Below are 15,436 nucleotides of genomic sequence, written 5' to 3'. Positions count from 1 at the left end.
TTGTTTTCGTGTTTTCAGTCTGATTTATACATGGGAACATAAATTATAAATTGGAATAAAAAATGTTTATACTGCAGTTACTGTTTAACATTATGCCATGAACATTTTCTTGTTAATTTTTTTCTTTATTTAAAAAAATTTGTGGTGGGGTTTGGAGAAGGTAATTAGGTTTTTATTTATTTATTTTAAGGAGGTGCTGGGAATTAAACCCAGGACCTTATGCATGCTAAGCACGCACTGTACCACGGAGCTATAACCTTCCCCCTTGTCATTAATATTTTTTAAATGTGATTTTTCATGCTTACATAGCATTCTCTTATTTTGTTGTAATCTTATTTAGTCATTCTACTTCTGTTTCACATTTTCATTATTATAAATTAGTCTACAGTGATCATTTTTAGACATAACTTTCAGTGCAAAATTCTGATTGCTGTGTAATTATTATCTCGGTGGGTTTGAATGGTCTTAAGATTCTTATTGAGGCTTTTAAAAAGTGATCTGATAGTTACATTTTACATTTTCATTTGTTTAGCTTCAAGCTGCAGATCTCACTGTTCATTTAGGGTCTGATACATGACTTAAGGGTGACGAGCACTTTGGATCCCTGGAGAAGATGCAAGGGCCTGACACCACTCAAGTCATCGGATAGGCGTTGAATGTATTTACATGTGGAAATAATCGTTGTCAAGAACAAGGGAAAAATACGTGACAGCACAGGAACACTGTGTAAATAAGAATGGGAACAGTTTGTACGTGACCTCCCAGAACACACAGAGCAAGCCCACATGGAAGGGAGCATTGCTCCTCTTTCTTTTACATTTATATTAGCTGTGCTCATTGCACAATCTGCCCCTGGCAAGCCTTGCCATCTTGGTTCTCATTCGTGGTGACATTCATTCCTGGTCAGACTCGATAATTGGGTGATTGCCATTTTCTCTCTTTCGGGAAGTACTTCTTACCCACAGTTCTTGGAGGCTTTGACTTTTGTTTGACCTTTTCCATCCGACCCTGTTTACCATGGCTAGTCCTGCCCCCAACCCCTTGCACAGACCTGGGTCCTCATGGGTGCCCCTGCAATCCTGCTGTATTCACATCCTCCGTGGTGTGTCACATTGCCATCCAGCAGTTGAGAGGTTTCATAGAATAACACAGGAACTGTGTGCCAACACACAGACCTTCTATCATGAGAATTTCACCCTGTGATTAAAAGAACAGTGGTGAGTCATTTGTGATGTGTAATGACCCTCCCATCACATCTTTGTATTATCTATGCCTCCTTTCTCTGGACTGTCTCTTGAAGAGGAAGGGCAGCTGGAAGGGACCTTGGCCCCCTGGACTGTGGTCTGTGGCTTGTGAGCACCGGGGGAAGGGCTGCAGGGCCAGAGCTACAGGGAAGAGGGTGATGGTTACTGGAGCAGCTGGAGCGCAGCCAAGTGTGGCAACCAGGACCCGCTCTGGAGCAAGAAGAACACACTGAATCTGGAGCCAGCACTCTGACATCAGGAATGATGTGCTGTGTTCGGAGGCTGAGCAGGAGGAAGCACAGATGCACACAAGACTGCACCAGGCCTGCGGAAGTGGAGTTGGGAAACAAGACATGGAGGGAGGGCCTAAGGTTGCATGAAAAGGGGAGGCTCAGAGGCTGGACGGACAAGCTGAAAGCCTGATTATTCGGACATCCTGCAAGTACTTTTCCTGTCTAAAATCAACCTTCTCATAGTCCTTCGAACGATCTTCCTTATTTTCTTTATTGTCGCACAGGCTTGGAATTTCAAAGTCTCGTTTGCTTTTTTATCTTTGCATCTACTCACTTACTATGTCTCTAATAATTCTACCTCCACGTGGAAGAGCCCTGAGAGTCAAACCTTGGCTCTGCCACACGTAGATCTAAGAGTCACTTAACCTCTCAGAGTAACACCTCAGACTGTCTGTCAGGGTTGTCCCAAGAACTGGAGATGAGTGGACCCTCACTGCCTCTCAGCCAGACCCTTGGGACACCTTCCAGGTCAGTTTCCTGCCTCCATCCCAGCCTCCAGCTTGGCCCTCCTAATGACGACCCTGATCACGTCATATCCCGCCTCAGAAACCTTTAAGGTTTCTTCATTAACTACTGAGATACAGCCCCCATTTCCTATCCTGGCTTCGAGGACTCGCCACCACCTGACCCCAGCCTGCATTTCTGTTCTCATCCCCGAGCACTTCCCTTGGTCTGCTATGTTCTAACCAAATTGAACTGCTTGCTATTTTTAGCACAGGCCCCTGTCCCAGTGGCCTTTCTCAAATGTGAAATTATTCTTTTCCATGCCTCTCAGGTTCCAAAATTTTCTCACGTCTCCAGTCCTTGTCCAAATGCTCCTGTGTCTGCTGCACGCCCCGTGACCCCAGGCTCAGCCTTAGGCTTCAGTGACATCTTTCTCTGAATTTCCATTATTCTTTCTCTGAACTCTTACCCTGCTTAACTGCTTTATGCTTTCTGTTGTTTGGGTGCATGATTTATTTATCCTCTTGTTCTAAATCCGGGAGAGTTCTTCCTGAGCACTTAGCAAAGTACCTACTCCGTTGTAGGCAATGAGTGAATGTATAATAAGTAAACCAGGTGAGGGGGACACTGACAAGCTGATCAGGAGCTGACGGGCCTGTTGGCACTGGGAGGACAGGACCACAGCTGCACAGCGCTGTCTCAGAAGACCTGGAGCCAGGTAGATTTCCGACGCCAGCACGAGCTTCCGACGCCAGCACGAGCTTATGTAAGGGAACTAACTTGAGTTGCTGTTGTATGCCTGTCACCCATCTGGGTATTTTACATAATTTAGTCATTTGAACCCCAATTAGATCACGTTCTTCTCTTCCTTGATATTCTCCACTGACTTCTTGTTACACTTAGAATAAAATCCAGCCCTGAAGTGGCCCTACAGGATCCCCACATCTGGCCCTCATGCGCTAACCAGGCTCACTGCACGGCTTCCTCCCACTTCCATCTTTTCCTCTTACTCTCCCTACTCCACCCCTTGCTTCATTAAAGCTCCGTCCATGAATCCCAAATTTATGTGGGTTTTTTCTTTTTTTCTCCAAACCTTGATCACGGTGACAGCAGCGAGTGCCTTGCCTTTGCGTGGTGCTTTGCTTTTCGAGACACATTCTTAGCTTATTTCATCTGATCTTATTTCAGTGCCTAATCTTTGGACTGCCTTTTCCAAAGACAAGAATGTAGAGGGAATAAAATGCCAAGAAAACTTGGTGATTTATGCGAGAGCAGCTTTGCCAAGTCATCTGCCCGTTGTAGGGCTAACTCATACTTTACCGTGGGCTGTAGATACCTTCTGAAGGGTTTTCTTCCACTGGAGTCTTGCTAATCACACTCCCTTTAAACCGTGCTATGAAGTTTCTTGGGTCTTTGGAGAGAAGTAAGAAAGTGGCTGTTCCAATAGTCACTGTAGGAGGTCATGACAGATAGGACAGGAAGAAGACTTGATTTTCACTATGTACTTTTCTGTACATAAAAAAAAGTTACCCACACATTTGTGATGTCCATTTAAATTAGTAATATACATGTGTGCTCTGGGAAATTGCCATTCTCATTACTGTAACTTTTTTTCAAAAAGCAATAAGGCCATATTAGACACTTTGGAAAATAGAGGAAGGGACAAAAAGGTTATTCTGAATTCTACAGCAATCCTAAAACAACCACTTGGGATTGCCACTTCAGAGTGGGTTCTGGAGTGAATGTTGTAAAACGAATCACCTGACTCTTCATTTGAACCTCTCCTGTAAGCAGGTATTTCAAAATATGATTTTTGTAGTAGGAAGTGCCTTTAGTTACTGTGGTTAGTAAAGACTTTTCTCTATGTATGAAGTTTATGCATCTTCCCATTTTGGTAAGAGTGAAACATAGAACTCTGTCAGAGCTTTCTCAACTTAGGAAAAAGGAGAAATAATAACTGAGTCTCCAGTGGAGCCTCACATAAACTCTGGAAAAGCTGCCCCCAACCCCAGCCCCATCAAGGCTGGTACATGTGCATAATACGCAGCCTGGGCAGGTAGGAGGGGTAAGGGACACAGAAGCGCACAGAGGAATGGCCAGAAGCCCGCAGCTGGTTGGACGTAAGGGATAAGGGAGATGGTAAGCCCAAAGATAACCAGGTTATCAGTATGAACAGGAGATTTCAAGAAATTAGGTTTTAGAATTGAAATTCCTGAATCCCAATCCTGTTTCTACAGTTTATTTGCCTGAGCTTGGGCAGTGTTCTTAACCCCCGAGCCATCAGTTTTCTTGTTTATAAAACAGGGATAAAATTTAGCACATACTTCATTAGGTTACTGGAGGGCTTAAGAGAGAGTCCACATAAAGCACTCAGCATAGTGCCTGAGTCTTTTCCACTGTTAATTATTAATGGTAATGCTATTTTTTAAGATAGGGAACAAAAAAGGAGGAACAGAGGTGGGAGGTGTTGGGGAAGATGATTTCTGCTCACGTGGGCTGAGTTTGAAGCAGCTGATGGAAATGTATTCGGCAGTTTCTAGAAGATAGAAATGGGGTCCTGGGTAGAAAGGGGCTCGGCTGTGCTCCTGCAGGAGGGAGGATCCTGGCTCTGCCACTAAGTAGCTTTGCTCTCGTTCTCTGATGCTGTTTCCTAGATGGCCTCGAGGCTTTTATTGTCTGAACCTGTGACAAATGTATGATCACCGAACAGACTGGAGGTTGCTAGTTCACATGTGTGTGGCTATCTGGAGAGAGTTTTTCCAGCCACTGGCGTCCAGACTGCTGCATGCATGTTCCTTGCTCTAGGGTGCCCAGCCCAGGGGGAGGTGAGGTGAAAAGCCAGCTGTCCCCTGCCCAGCAAGCCATGTGCCCTTGGCTGTATGAATGGGTGGGCAGGGCTTAGTGTTGAAAGTGCAGCAGCCCTTGGAGTTAAACTTCATGTGGTCAGTATAATTTTCTATTACAAGGAACATATACTGGGGTTATGGACTTTTTTTCCCTTTCTTCTTGCAGATCATCAATGCCGTGTTCCTGTTGATTCTGCTGAGCGCCCTGGCTGATCCAGATCAGTATCACTTTTCAAGTTCTGAACTAGGAGGTGACTTTGAGTTCATGGACGATGCCAGTAAGTACATCAGATAGCATCGCTAGATATTTTGGTATTTTCAAGGGCAGGGAATCCAGCTGCCAGTTCTTCCTATTAAATGACAAATATTGATTCATGGGCCCATCTGAGCTGATACTTAACTCTCTCTCCATCATCACAAATCAGAACAGCAGATATTTATGTGTACTTGTGTTCTGTCTCTATTCTAAGTTCAAGAGTTTCAATAAGATCTCCTTTATCTTTTTTTCATCTTGTGTTAACTTACCCGCTGTTTAAATTGTTGCCTTGTGGTAATCTTCTAGGCTTTTTTGGCCTTTTTGGGAGGAGAGGGAGTCAGTGGCTGAGAGGAAGGTTCAAATGATGATGCGTATTTTACTGGGTCTTCTGCTATGTTTCAGTATTTCCTTTTCCTCCAGGAGGTGATCGTCCTCCATTCTAGAAACTGTGCTGCTGGTTGTTTTGTTACTTTTTCCAGATAAACATGAACATACACAGGGATGTTGGTGTGAGATGTGCAGAAAGAAAGCTATTAGGACCCAGCTCTAAGATCTTGGAAACCTGAACATTTTATAACTACAGTCAGGCTGTGTCCATGCGCACTGAAAGGGGTAGTGCTATGCACACTGCCAGACAGGAGATCATGCGAATTCATTTTTCATTGGCTTTGCAGAACTTAAAGTGCATTTTAAAAAATGTGTCTGGAGCAAAGTGAGTAAGGGGGAGAGTGGCTGAAGATGCAGTTTTAGAGATAGACCAGGAGCATTCAGAAGACATGGTGAGTTGAGCTGTGTGGATTTTGTTTTCAGGGTAAGAAAAAGCCACTCAGTGGTTTTTAGTAATTCTGTGGTTATGAACTGGCGCATATTTTCAGAAGATCCCTTTTGTTGCTGAGTAAAGGTTGCATTTAGGGGACTGAATGTGTGAGTATGGAGGCCTGGAGACTGATTTGGGGCATATTTTCCCACCATCCCGGCTGCACTGGGGATGGGAAAGAAGATGATGGGTTTGGAGGTGGGACTGACAGAACTTGCTGGTTTAGGCAGTGAGGGAAAGGGAGGAATCAAGGATGGCCCATACTTTCCAGCTTGTGTATATGACCTGCACCTTAACTGGAGTGAGGAAGTCTGGGGCCAGGAGAGGGAACACACCTTGGGAAGAAAACTCAACTGGTTTAAGTGACTCAGCGTAGTTGTTAGGAGCGTGGACTCTGAAGCCAGAGACCTGAATCCTGACCCTGTCGTGTATTAAATGCGTTAAGATTGGGCTAATTACTTATCTTCGTGCGGCTTAGGTTCCCCCTCTGAATAGAGGAATGATTATAGTATCTACCTTATGGGATTGTTGTGGTGGTTAAATCAGTTAGTATATGAAAAATGCTTGGAATGGGGTCTGGCCCGTAGTAAGTGCTCAGTATATTTCACTGTTTCACTAGCTGTTATTGGATAGGCATGTTTTAGTTGAAGTGTGAGCTATCTTAAAGTGGAGAGATTAAAATGTAGTTGGACATGTGCGTCTGTAACCCAGACACCTGGGCTGAAGTAGATTTGAGGACATCAACTTAAAAATGGTATTGATGTTCGGGAGATAGTGAAGAGAAAAGGGAACGATGGGGCTCTGAAGGAGCCCCAGTGTTAGAGGTCAGGAGGAGCCTGCGAACAGCTGGAAGTGAAGTAGATGGAAAACCGAGAGATGCTTTATGTCCTCTGGCTTCCGCCACACTGCTTCACAATAGGTCCTGAGAAGTCAGGGGCATTATGTTATCCTGGAGTCCTTGTCAGACTGAGCCGTGACTTCTGCTGTAACATTGCTCATTCTTTCTACTCTGAATAACCCCATTCCTCTGATGAATTCCTCCAGAAAGGATAATGAGATCCATTAATATTAAATTAATACCTCTCTGCCTTCCTTCCCCTGAGTTAAAAGACTATATAAGCTATAAATACCGTGTTTGATTGACATTTAGAAATAAATGCTCTTTCACTGCTTCCAGTAGCAGGATTCCTTTTCTAAGTAATAGAGGTTAGAAGAGAAGTTTTAAATGATACAGCTACAGTTGTGTCTGCATCGGATAGTAACTCTGCCTGGCTTGTTCTGATTGCCAGAGATTAAGCTGGGTGGTGACTGCCTGACAGCACAGGCTTAATTTAGCTCACTTCAAAGGCTTGCTGGTACTTAAGACTCTAAAATAGTCATTGTTTTGTGGTGTCCTGGATATTAATTCCAGTGCATTTGTGGTTTCTCAGATATTTCATGTATTTGAAAGAAATGAATGAATAGTTTAAATCACGTGATTAAAAAGGTACAGAAGAATGAGTATTCATTCACTTGAGTGAATTTTTTTTTAACTTTCCCTCTTACATTTCCTTTTCGTATATTTTGATCTCTTTTTAGAAAAAAGTTTAGAAGCCAAGGGTCATCATGCCTGACAAATCTTTCTATATTTAATACACATGAGGGTAGAATTAAATAGTCCTTGAAATGAGTACAATCAGTTGCTTTAAGTTGTGCTCGAAAATTATGGTATATAGCAATTTTGACTTGTCTTTTTGGAATGGTGGTAGCCATCTCAAGATTTTATCCAGAAGGACAAAGCAGGGATGCGTCTCGCTTTTTCATATGATCTTTTCCTAAAATGATCTGGTAGAAGAAAGCCAGATTGCTATTATTTATATCTAAATGGGACATACAGGAGACTCCACTAGGATAAAGAAAAAAATATAAAGATTTCTGTTTTCAAAAACACCTAACTCTTGCACATTTGTATTTTTACACATTTTTATATACAAATTAGTAATAATATATATTTATAATTTATAAATAAACATATAATCAAAAAATGGACTACACTAGGAAAGATGGGGAAACTGTCAGAGATTGGAGGAAACAAAGGATTCAAAACTACAGGTAGTATGAGACACTGGATAGGATTCTGAAACAGAAAAAGGATGTTAGGAGGCAAACACAAACAGGTGAAGTTCAGATAAGTAGACTTCATGAAATTTTGTTTGTGAAGTTTTGATGGACTGGCAAAGAACTAACAGGAAGTGTCAGAGCAAAGCATAATGCCAAACAGTGGATCATCCAAATTAATTTCTGATTAATTTTGCAGCAGAATTGTCTTTCAAGCCAAACTTATGTTATTCACTGGGTGGATACACCTGGCCCCAGGAAGGGAATGGCCAAAAGAAAAACAATCATGAATTTATGTTTGTTACATGTAGGCACCTGACTTAGGATACAGACATTTATTGGAGAAAGGATGATCTTTACAGTAGATGGTTCTGGGTGAAATCAAGAAGAGAAAAACAGATACTTTGCAAAAGAAGATACCCATATGATCAATAAGCATATGAAAATATTCTCCACATTATTAGTTGTAAAGGAAATGCAGATTACAAGCACAGTGCTGAATCCCTACACCCCCCTCAAAATGGCACCACGAACAGAATGGACAGTGCCACCTGTTTATGGCGGTGGAACCACCGGAATTCTCCAGCTGCAACCAGGAGTGTAAATCCCACAACCACTTTGGGAAAACTAAAGCTGAATATACATCCACCATATGACTCAGCAGTGTCTCTCCTAGTTACGCACCCTACCGAAGTGAACGCGTGTTGTCTATCATAAGCCATGCATAAAAACGGGCGTAGTCTCTTTATCCATAATAGCCAAAGCCTGGAACAGTCCACATTCCCACCAGTGGTAGCGTGGACACAAATGGAGTGATCAGAGAAAGGGTACAAGCAGAGTGGGTGCTGGGATTCATTATAGTTCTCTGGGTATACTTACGTATGTCTGTGTGTTTAAAAGTTTTGATAATAGAAGCTAAGAAGTAGAAGGGGTAGAAGTGACCAGCTGGTGCTTTCCATGTGGCTCTTGACGCCACATTGGAAACGGCCCAGGCTACCTGCTGCTCTCTCTTCACAAATCCCCAACCCAGCTGGGTAGTCAGGCTGCAGAGCTCGCCTACTTGTGCATAACCATCCCAGCGTCTTAAGGAAATAGACACACACACAACTGCAGGGGAAGCAGAGCCATAGGCACCACCCTGGCCCTTTATTTTCATCCATCTACCCTCCCATCCTTCCATCTCTTTATCTTTTAAATCACATGGCTCAAGGTGGGAGGGTACAGCTCAGTGGTAGAGTGCATACTTAGCATGCACAAGGTCCTGGGTTCAATCCCCAGTACCTCCATTAAACCTAATTACCTTACCCCCATCCCCCCAAATTTTTTTTTAATTAAAAATTTTCAAATAAAAAAATAAATCACATGGGTTAAGAAGGTTGCATATTGTCTACCTTGACTGTATCTTTTTTTTTAAAGGATAATGCAAAGAATATTTTTAAGGTCTTTTTACAAAGATGTAGGTTTAAGAAGACCCCTAGGCTTTGTATTTTGCTCTCAGCAGCTCAGACTGTTGCTGTGAATTCATCTGAAAATAGTTCTCCTCTAGACTTAATGGTGAGAATATACCCCAAATACTGTTTTCATGAATGGCAGTGCCAAAAATGTGACCGAAAATGAGAGATCGAGCTATAAGCGTGGCTTATGACTAGGCAAGTAAGATGTGGGAAGATATATCAGGTAGTTAGCTAGCTGGCTACTGCCACTTTCATGGGAAGGAAACAAATCCAAGAAATGTAAAGGGACCGTGGAATTAGAAGTAGATGATTTAAAACAAAGGCATTTCAGGGAACTCCTATATATGCTTATTCTATTTCAATGATTAACTGAGTATCAGGAAAAGATTTCTAATTATGCCTTTTGTGGCCTGTGGAGTAACTTTTATTAAGGTCCTTTTCAAATTAGAACTGCATTGGTAAGTCAGGAAGTTAATTTAGGGACCAGCATGACGTCAGTGTGCTCTGCCTGTGGGTTGGTGGGGCTGCTATGGGAAGGGTGTTCCTGTCACCGACCGGTACTTTCCTGATTGTAAAAATCCCTATGTTGTTATAGAACCAGTTCCTCGTTTGCGTGTGACATAATTAAAAGGAATGGATTTTAATTCCTCAGAGTAACTCTCGTGTTTACCGTGGTATGCTACACGTTGTTTCAGAGGAGTTGGACTCTAGATTGCTAGGAGGTACAAGGTTTACTAGCCTGTTTTATCTGCTCTCTGTTTTTATTGGATTTACACTTTGGTTCTACCTAAGGTATTTCACATGCTTGTGATATATGCCTCATCTCAAACCAACATTTCTCTATGGTATCTCATGGTGAATGGTGATAGGATAGTTTATGACTTCCATTTCATTTGTGCCTTCTAAATTTCTCCTTTTTCTTTGAAAAAGATGGAAATTAAATCTTACATAATCATTACAGAATTTTTAGTTCTGGAGTGGCTTTCTTTTTTCCACACTAGAACATACAATATTCAGTAAGATTTTGTGGTTTTTTTTCTTCTATCTTAATATTTTATGTTAATAAAAGTTCTAATTATATATAACAGTCATTAATGAGATATTTTACGTCTTTAAAAAAATACTAAGCCCTAGAAACCTGGAGTACATTTCAGTCTTAGGGCGCATCTCAATTCAGACTGACCACATTTCAAGTGCCCTGGACCCACATGTGGCATCTGTCACCTTCTCGGTGTTGGGGTTGCAGTAGTGAACGAGACATAGAAACTCCCTGTCCTCAGGAGCGTTTCTCTAGGAGAGGGAGACAGACGGGACACAAGTAACAAATGTAAGTAAGGTAACAGTGATCCGTGCTGTAAAGAAAATACAGCAGCCACATGGGCACGGCGGGAGGGGAGGCCCACGTTAGCTACAAGAGTCAGGGGAGATCTCCGGGAGGTGCTGACATTTGAGCTGAGACCTGAAAGGTGGAGCTAGTCATGTGAGAAACTGAGTGACGTTATGTCTGTTCAGGGGGACATGCAAACTCAAGGCCCTGAGATGGGGTGATACTGTTGTGTTTAGTGATCTAAACAGCATGGTTGGATTCCAGTGAGCAAGGAAGCATGGGATGAGGTGCAGTGAGATTGGTGGGGCATCTGTGTGTGCTCTAGAGTAAGCAGAGACATAAAGGCCCTGATGAGAAATTGAGAGTTGATTTTAAATAAGATGGGAACCTTGTGGAGAGTTTTAGTAGGGGCATGAGACACACATGAGTTTATAACATACATGTTAGATACCTGTATGTTAAAAGAATACCTCATTTGTTATATATATAAAATTCAGTGGACCAGAAGACCAAACTTTTAAATATATAAACATATAGAGAGATATGGAGATCGACCTATCGGTGTATATTTATGGATGTATTTAATATCTATAACCAGTATCCCACTCCCTTTTTGAAATAAACTTGTGTGTAAATCAATCTCTTCTCTATAGACATATGTATGATTTAGGGAGATCATCTTTTGGGCACTTTGCTTCCATTAGCAACTGACTTCTTAAATTCGAAAAGAACTCTGGTGGTTTATTTAGTATCAAGTTCTTGCTTATAATTGGTTTATTAAAAAAAAAAAGCCTTTGAGGAGAGACCAAAAAAGTGTTGCAACAGCGGAACCACTCCTGATGGTCCGTCTGTCTTTCTCTTTGACAGACATGTTCATCGCCATCGCGATTTCTCTCCTCATGATCCTGATATGTGCCATGGCCACTTACGGAGCCTACAAGGTGAGCAGCTTTGAAATGAGGTCTGGGCCTTTCCCTCGGTCCCTCACATGTGCAGTCTGTGCAGCTGTCTGTGAGAAGTAAGGAGTGATCACCCTCGGTTTCCTGTGAGACTCTTTGGAAGTTCAAGTCTCTTGTTAACGTTACGTGGGAAACCCCTGTTCTAGTCTCAGGAATGTTCACTGGGGCTTCGCTGGTTGCCTGCTTCTGCTGGGCTTACCAGGTTGCCATCGTGACGTGCTTTAATGAATTTCTACTCCTCTGTTTCCCTTCAGATTAAGAAAAGATTGCTCCAAATTCAAGAAAAGTAATGTTTTGTAACACCAAATGTTTAACGTCCTGTTCTCTCTTATGTGTAGCAACACGCTGCCTGGATCATCCCGTTCTTCTGTTACCAGATCTTCGATTTTGCCCTGAACACCTTGGTTGCAGTCACTGTGCTTGTTTATCCAAACTCCATCCAGGAGTACATACGACAGCTGGTATGAGACCTTCCCAGTTACCGTCTCTCTGGGGGGGAACCTGGTTATGTCAAGAATATAAAGATGCAGAGTTAGACATACACATACACATGTTAATTTGGATTTTGAACTTGCATCTGAGTTACTTTTTAGAGATTTTTGAATAAAGATAAGAATTTGCAGAAAATCTAAATATCAAGATGCTAGATATAGACCATTGACTTCTAACTTTTTGTGTGGTAGGAGGGCAAAGTTACGTGTTCACATCTCACTCATGAATCTTCCTCTTATTTCTCTTTTTGAGAGTTATTGCTTAAAATATGAACAGACTGGCCTCTCCACCAACACACGTTCGTAGCTTTTTCATGAGTGGAAGCAGACTAGAAATGTTGTTGCGTCCTGAGATAGTAACTGTCTGCTTTAACCGACTGCTTCCTGATAAGCACAACTGTCCGATGCCCAAGGAGTAGCGTCCTGGTGATGAAAGAGATTTGCTAATGAGGCTCTTCTCTTTTGCAGCCTCCCAACTTTCCTTATAAGGATGATATCATGTCAGTGAATCCTACCTGCTTGGTCCTTATTATTCTTCTGTTTATCAGCATTATGCTGACTTTTAAGGTAAGCGGGAAGATTTTACATATGGTGTAAATGTACTGAATGTTTTGATGAATGCCGAAGAAGTAAGCCAGCTTGTGCCAGTTCATTATCTTGCTTTAGATTTCTGAACTGCTTTTTGATTTCTTCACAATTCTGTTCTTCTCTTATCTGTATGAGAGAGAGAAACACTAACCAAACTTCCACAGGCCAACTGAGGGTTAATCCAAAATCTGGATGGGAGTAAATTAATACAGTGTTGTATGTTATGTAGCATGTATTCTGCACCATAGCATCCATTACAGTGCCTCTGTACACATTCTTTGGTAATTTGTTTTTAAAATATAATAGATTTTGAACATTATTCTGTAACCATCTATTATATGAATTTATCATGTTTGTAAATTACGTATGGGACATTGAGACAGTTTCTACTTTTTCAGTTATAAGTAGTGCTGCGATGAACATATTTAAGTTAAAAACATCTTTTATATGCATATACATTTATTTCCTCCAGATATATTTCTTAAAATTAGAGAGTATGCATAATTTGAAGGTTTCTGGTAGGCTGCCAAACTGATCTCCCCAGAAGTTGAACGACTTAACATTTCTGTCAGCAGCGTTCCCCTCACCCTCATCAACTGAGTGCTGTCTATTCTTTTTTGTCTTTGTAAACCTGATAATAAAAACATCATTATTTTTTGTAAGATCTGTGCTTGTGTGCTACTAATAAGTAGAAGATTTTCAAATCATTATTAGACTTTGAACTTTAATTCTTTTTTTTTTCTCTCTGCCCCAAACCCTAACTTCTGAACTTTAATTTTTACTAAATTTTTTATTGTCTTTATTTTGGCATCAATTTACCCAGTTCTTTAAACATCAAGCCTCAATAAGCTTGAGGAAGCTGCATTTAGGGAGCAAAGTCATTTTAAATAGTAATTTGATGAAAAGGAGTAGAAAGAAAATGACTCATTGCAAGTCGTTTGGGTTTGCATTTTCCCCCACAAAGCACACTCGGCATGTTTTGATATTGCATGTATGGTTTAGTGGTCACGGATTTGGGCAAATTGCGAATGTTGTACACAGATGTTGAGGCTTACCGCCCCTGCAGCTCGCACACCCCGTCCCCACTTCCTGGCCACTCAGCCAGCCCCAGCCCACCCAGGCAGAAGGCCGTGAGCTCTCAAATCCCACTCATCGCCGTCTGCCATTCAAGGGTAGATTTGCCTTTAGCTTCAGCCTGTTTTTGGTCCTTCAGCCATGCCTTCAGATAGACTATGTCTGTATGTGTTTAGTCCAGACTTTATCATTTTTACCTGCAAGAAGTTTAGTCTGACCAAGCTGCCTTGTGCCATTACCCAGAAGCTCAGAAGCTGGACCCTTTCACTGCCCTTAAAAAAGGCATTTTATTTATAGACATTTACATTTTTATTGGAAATGCTTACTTGAGATTTTGAGTCAGAGCACCTAGATGTAGCTTCTGTCCCTGCTGTATCCAGCTGTGTGACCTTGTTAGAGCAGGCAGATAGCTAAATATGAGCAGTGAAAGGGGGACACAGACCAAATGGCAGGAATTGGGCAGAAAGGAGGGGCACAGGCCAAAGGCAGGAAACCACACATCATGGAAGCACCAGGGGTCCCTGGGCAGAGAAGGAAAAGCAGGAACCTTTGGGCTGATAAGGGATCACACCTTTTGGGGTGATGAGTGGCCTGGAGATGAACAAAGAAAGGTGAGAAAAGGCCAGGAATTTCCAGTGTCCGAATGTAACCTTTTGCTCATTATGCCCTCATTTCAATAAAATTAGCCTTGCAGATCAGAAGTGCCCATCATGCATCGACGCCATGACACTGCCGATCCAGACTAAATAAGGACAGAAATCCCTCCTCCCTTTGGGAAGGTGGAGTTGGGATGATAATCAGGGAATACGACCCCAAACGCTTCCTCCCCAATGAATATTCCGCCCATTCATTTTTACACCCTATGTAGCTAACTTGCCAAAGAAGCTCAGGGCAGCCCCTCACCTGAGCTTGCCCTCTCTCCCCCTGAGAGTGTACTATCCATCCTGTAATAAATCCTCGCTTTACTTTTTTAACCACTACGTCTTGTCTCTGAATTCTTCCTGGACGGGACAAGAACCTGGAAGACCGGTTTCATCTACCGGCAACAACCTGAGCCTCGGTTTCCTCATTTACTAAGTAGTAATAGCTGAGAAAGCGTTCTGCAGGGTGACTGTGGAGATCAGTGGGGGAACGGGTGGAAAGATGCATCATTCATTTATTTCTTCAGTGGATATTTACAGAGGGTCTCCCGTGCACCAGGCCGTGTTCTCGGTGCTGGGGTTTGGTAGTGAATAAGAAAAATCCCTGCCCTGTAGTGCTTTTATAGACTGCAACACACCACACTGCTGTTTATTATAATGATCTACTCAAAGGCATCATACAAATTGTTCACAGCACTCTCTCTTGTGAATAATTTGTTAATATTTAATTATTTGCACATCTGTCTCCTCTACTAACCAGATTGCATTTCCTTGAGAACACACACTGGACCTTCGTTTTTCTTTTTTTTTTTTTTTGGTAATTTTTTTTTTTTAATTGAGTTATAGTCAGTGTACAGTGTTGTGTTGGGCCTTCGTTTTTCTGTCCCTCAAAGAGACTCAGTAAT

At 42.0% G+C, this 15,436-nt stretch overlaps 1 protein-coding gene across 1 annotated transcript in view; it reads left to right on the top strand.

Annotated features, from left to right (window-relative positions):
• LAPTM4B (lysosomal protein transmembrane 4 beta) overlaps positions 1-15,436 on the top strand; it is a 54,447-nt gene that overhangs the window by 16,282 nt on the left and 22,729 nt on the right. The window contains exons 2-5 of the mRNA XM_031439372.2: positions 4,994-5,105; positions 11,646-11,719; positions 12,076-12,198; positions 12,697-12,795. Of these exons, the coding sequence (XP_031295232.1) occupies positions 4,994-5,105; positions 11,646-11,719; positions 12,076-12,198; positions 12,697-12,795 (408 nt within the window). The remainder of the gene's footprint in view (positions 1-4,993; positions 5,106-11,645; positions 11,720-12,075; positions 12,199-12,696; positions 12,796-15,436) is intronic.

The sequence above is a fragment of the Camelus dromedarius genome, chromosome 20 (assembly GCF_036321535.1).
Source record: "Camelus dromedarius isolate mCamDro1 chromosome 20, mCamDro1.pat, whole genome shotgun sequence".
Classification (NCBI taxonomy): domain Eukaryota; kingdom Metazoa; phylum Chordata; class Mammalia; order Artiodactyla; family Camelidae; genus Camelus; species Camelus dromedarius.
Note: the sequence above shows the minus strand (reverse complement) of the source record. Positions and strands in the feature narration are given on the sequence as shown.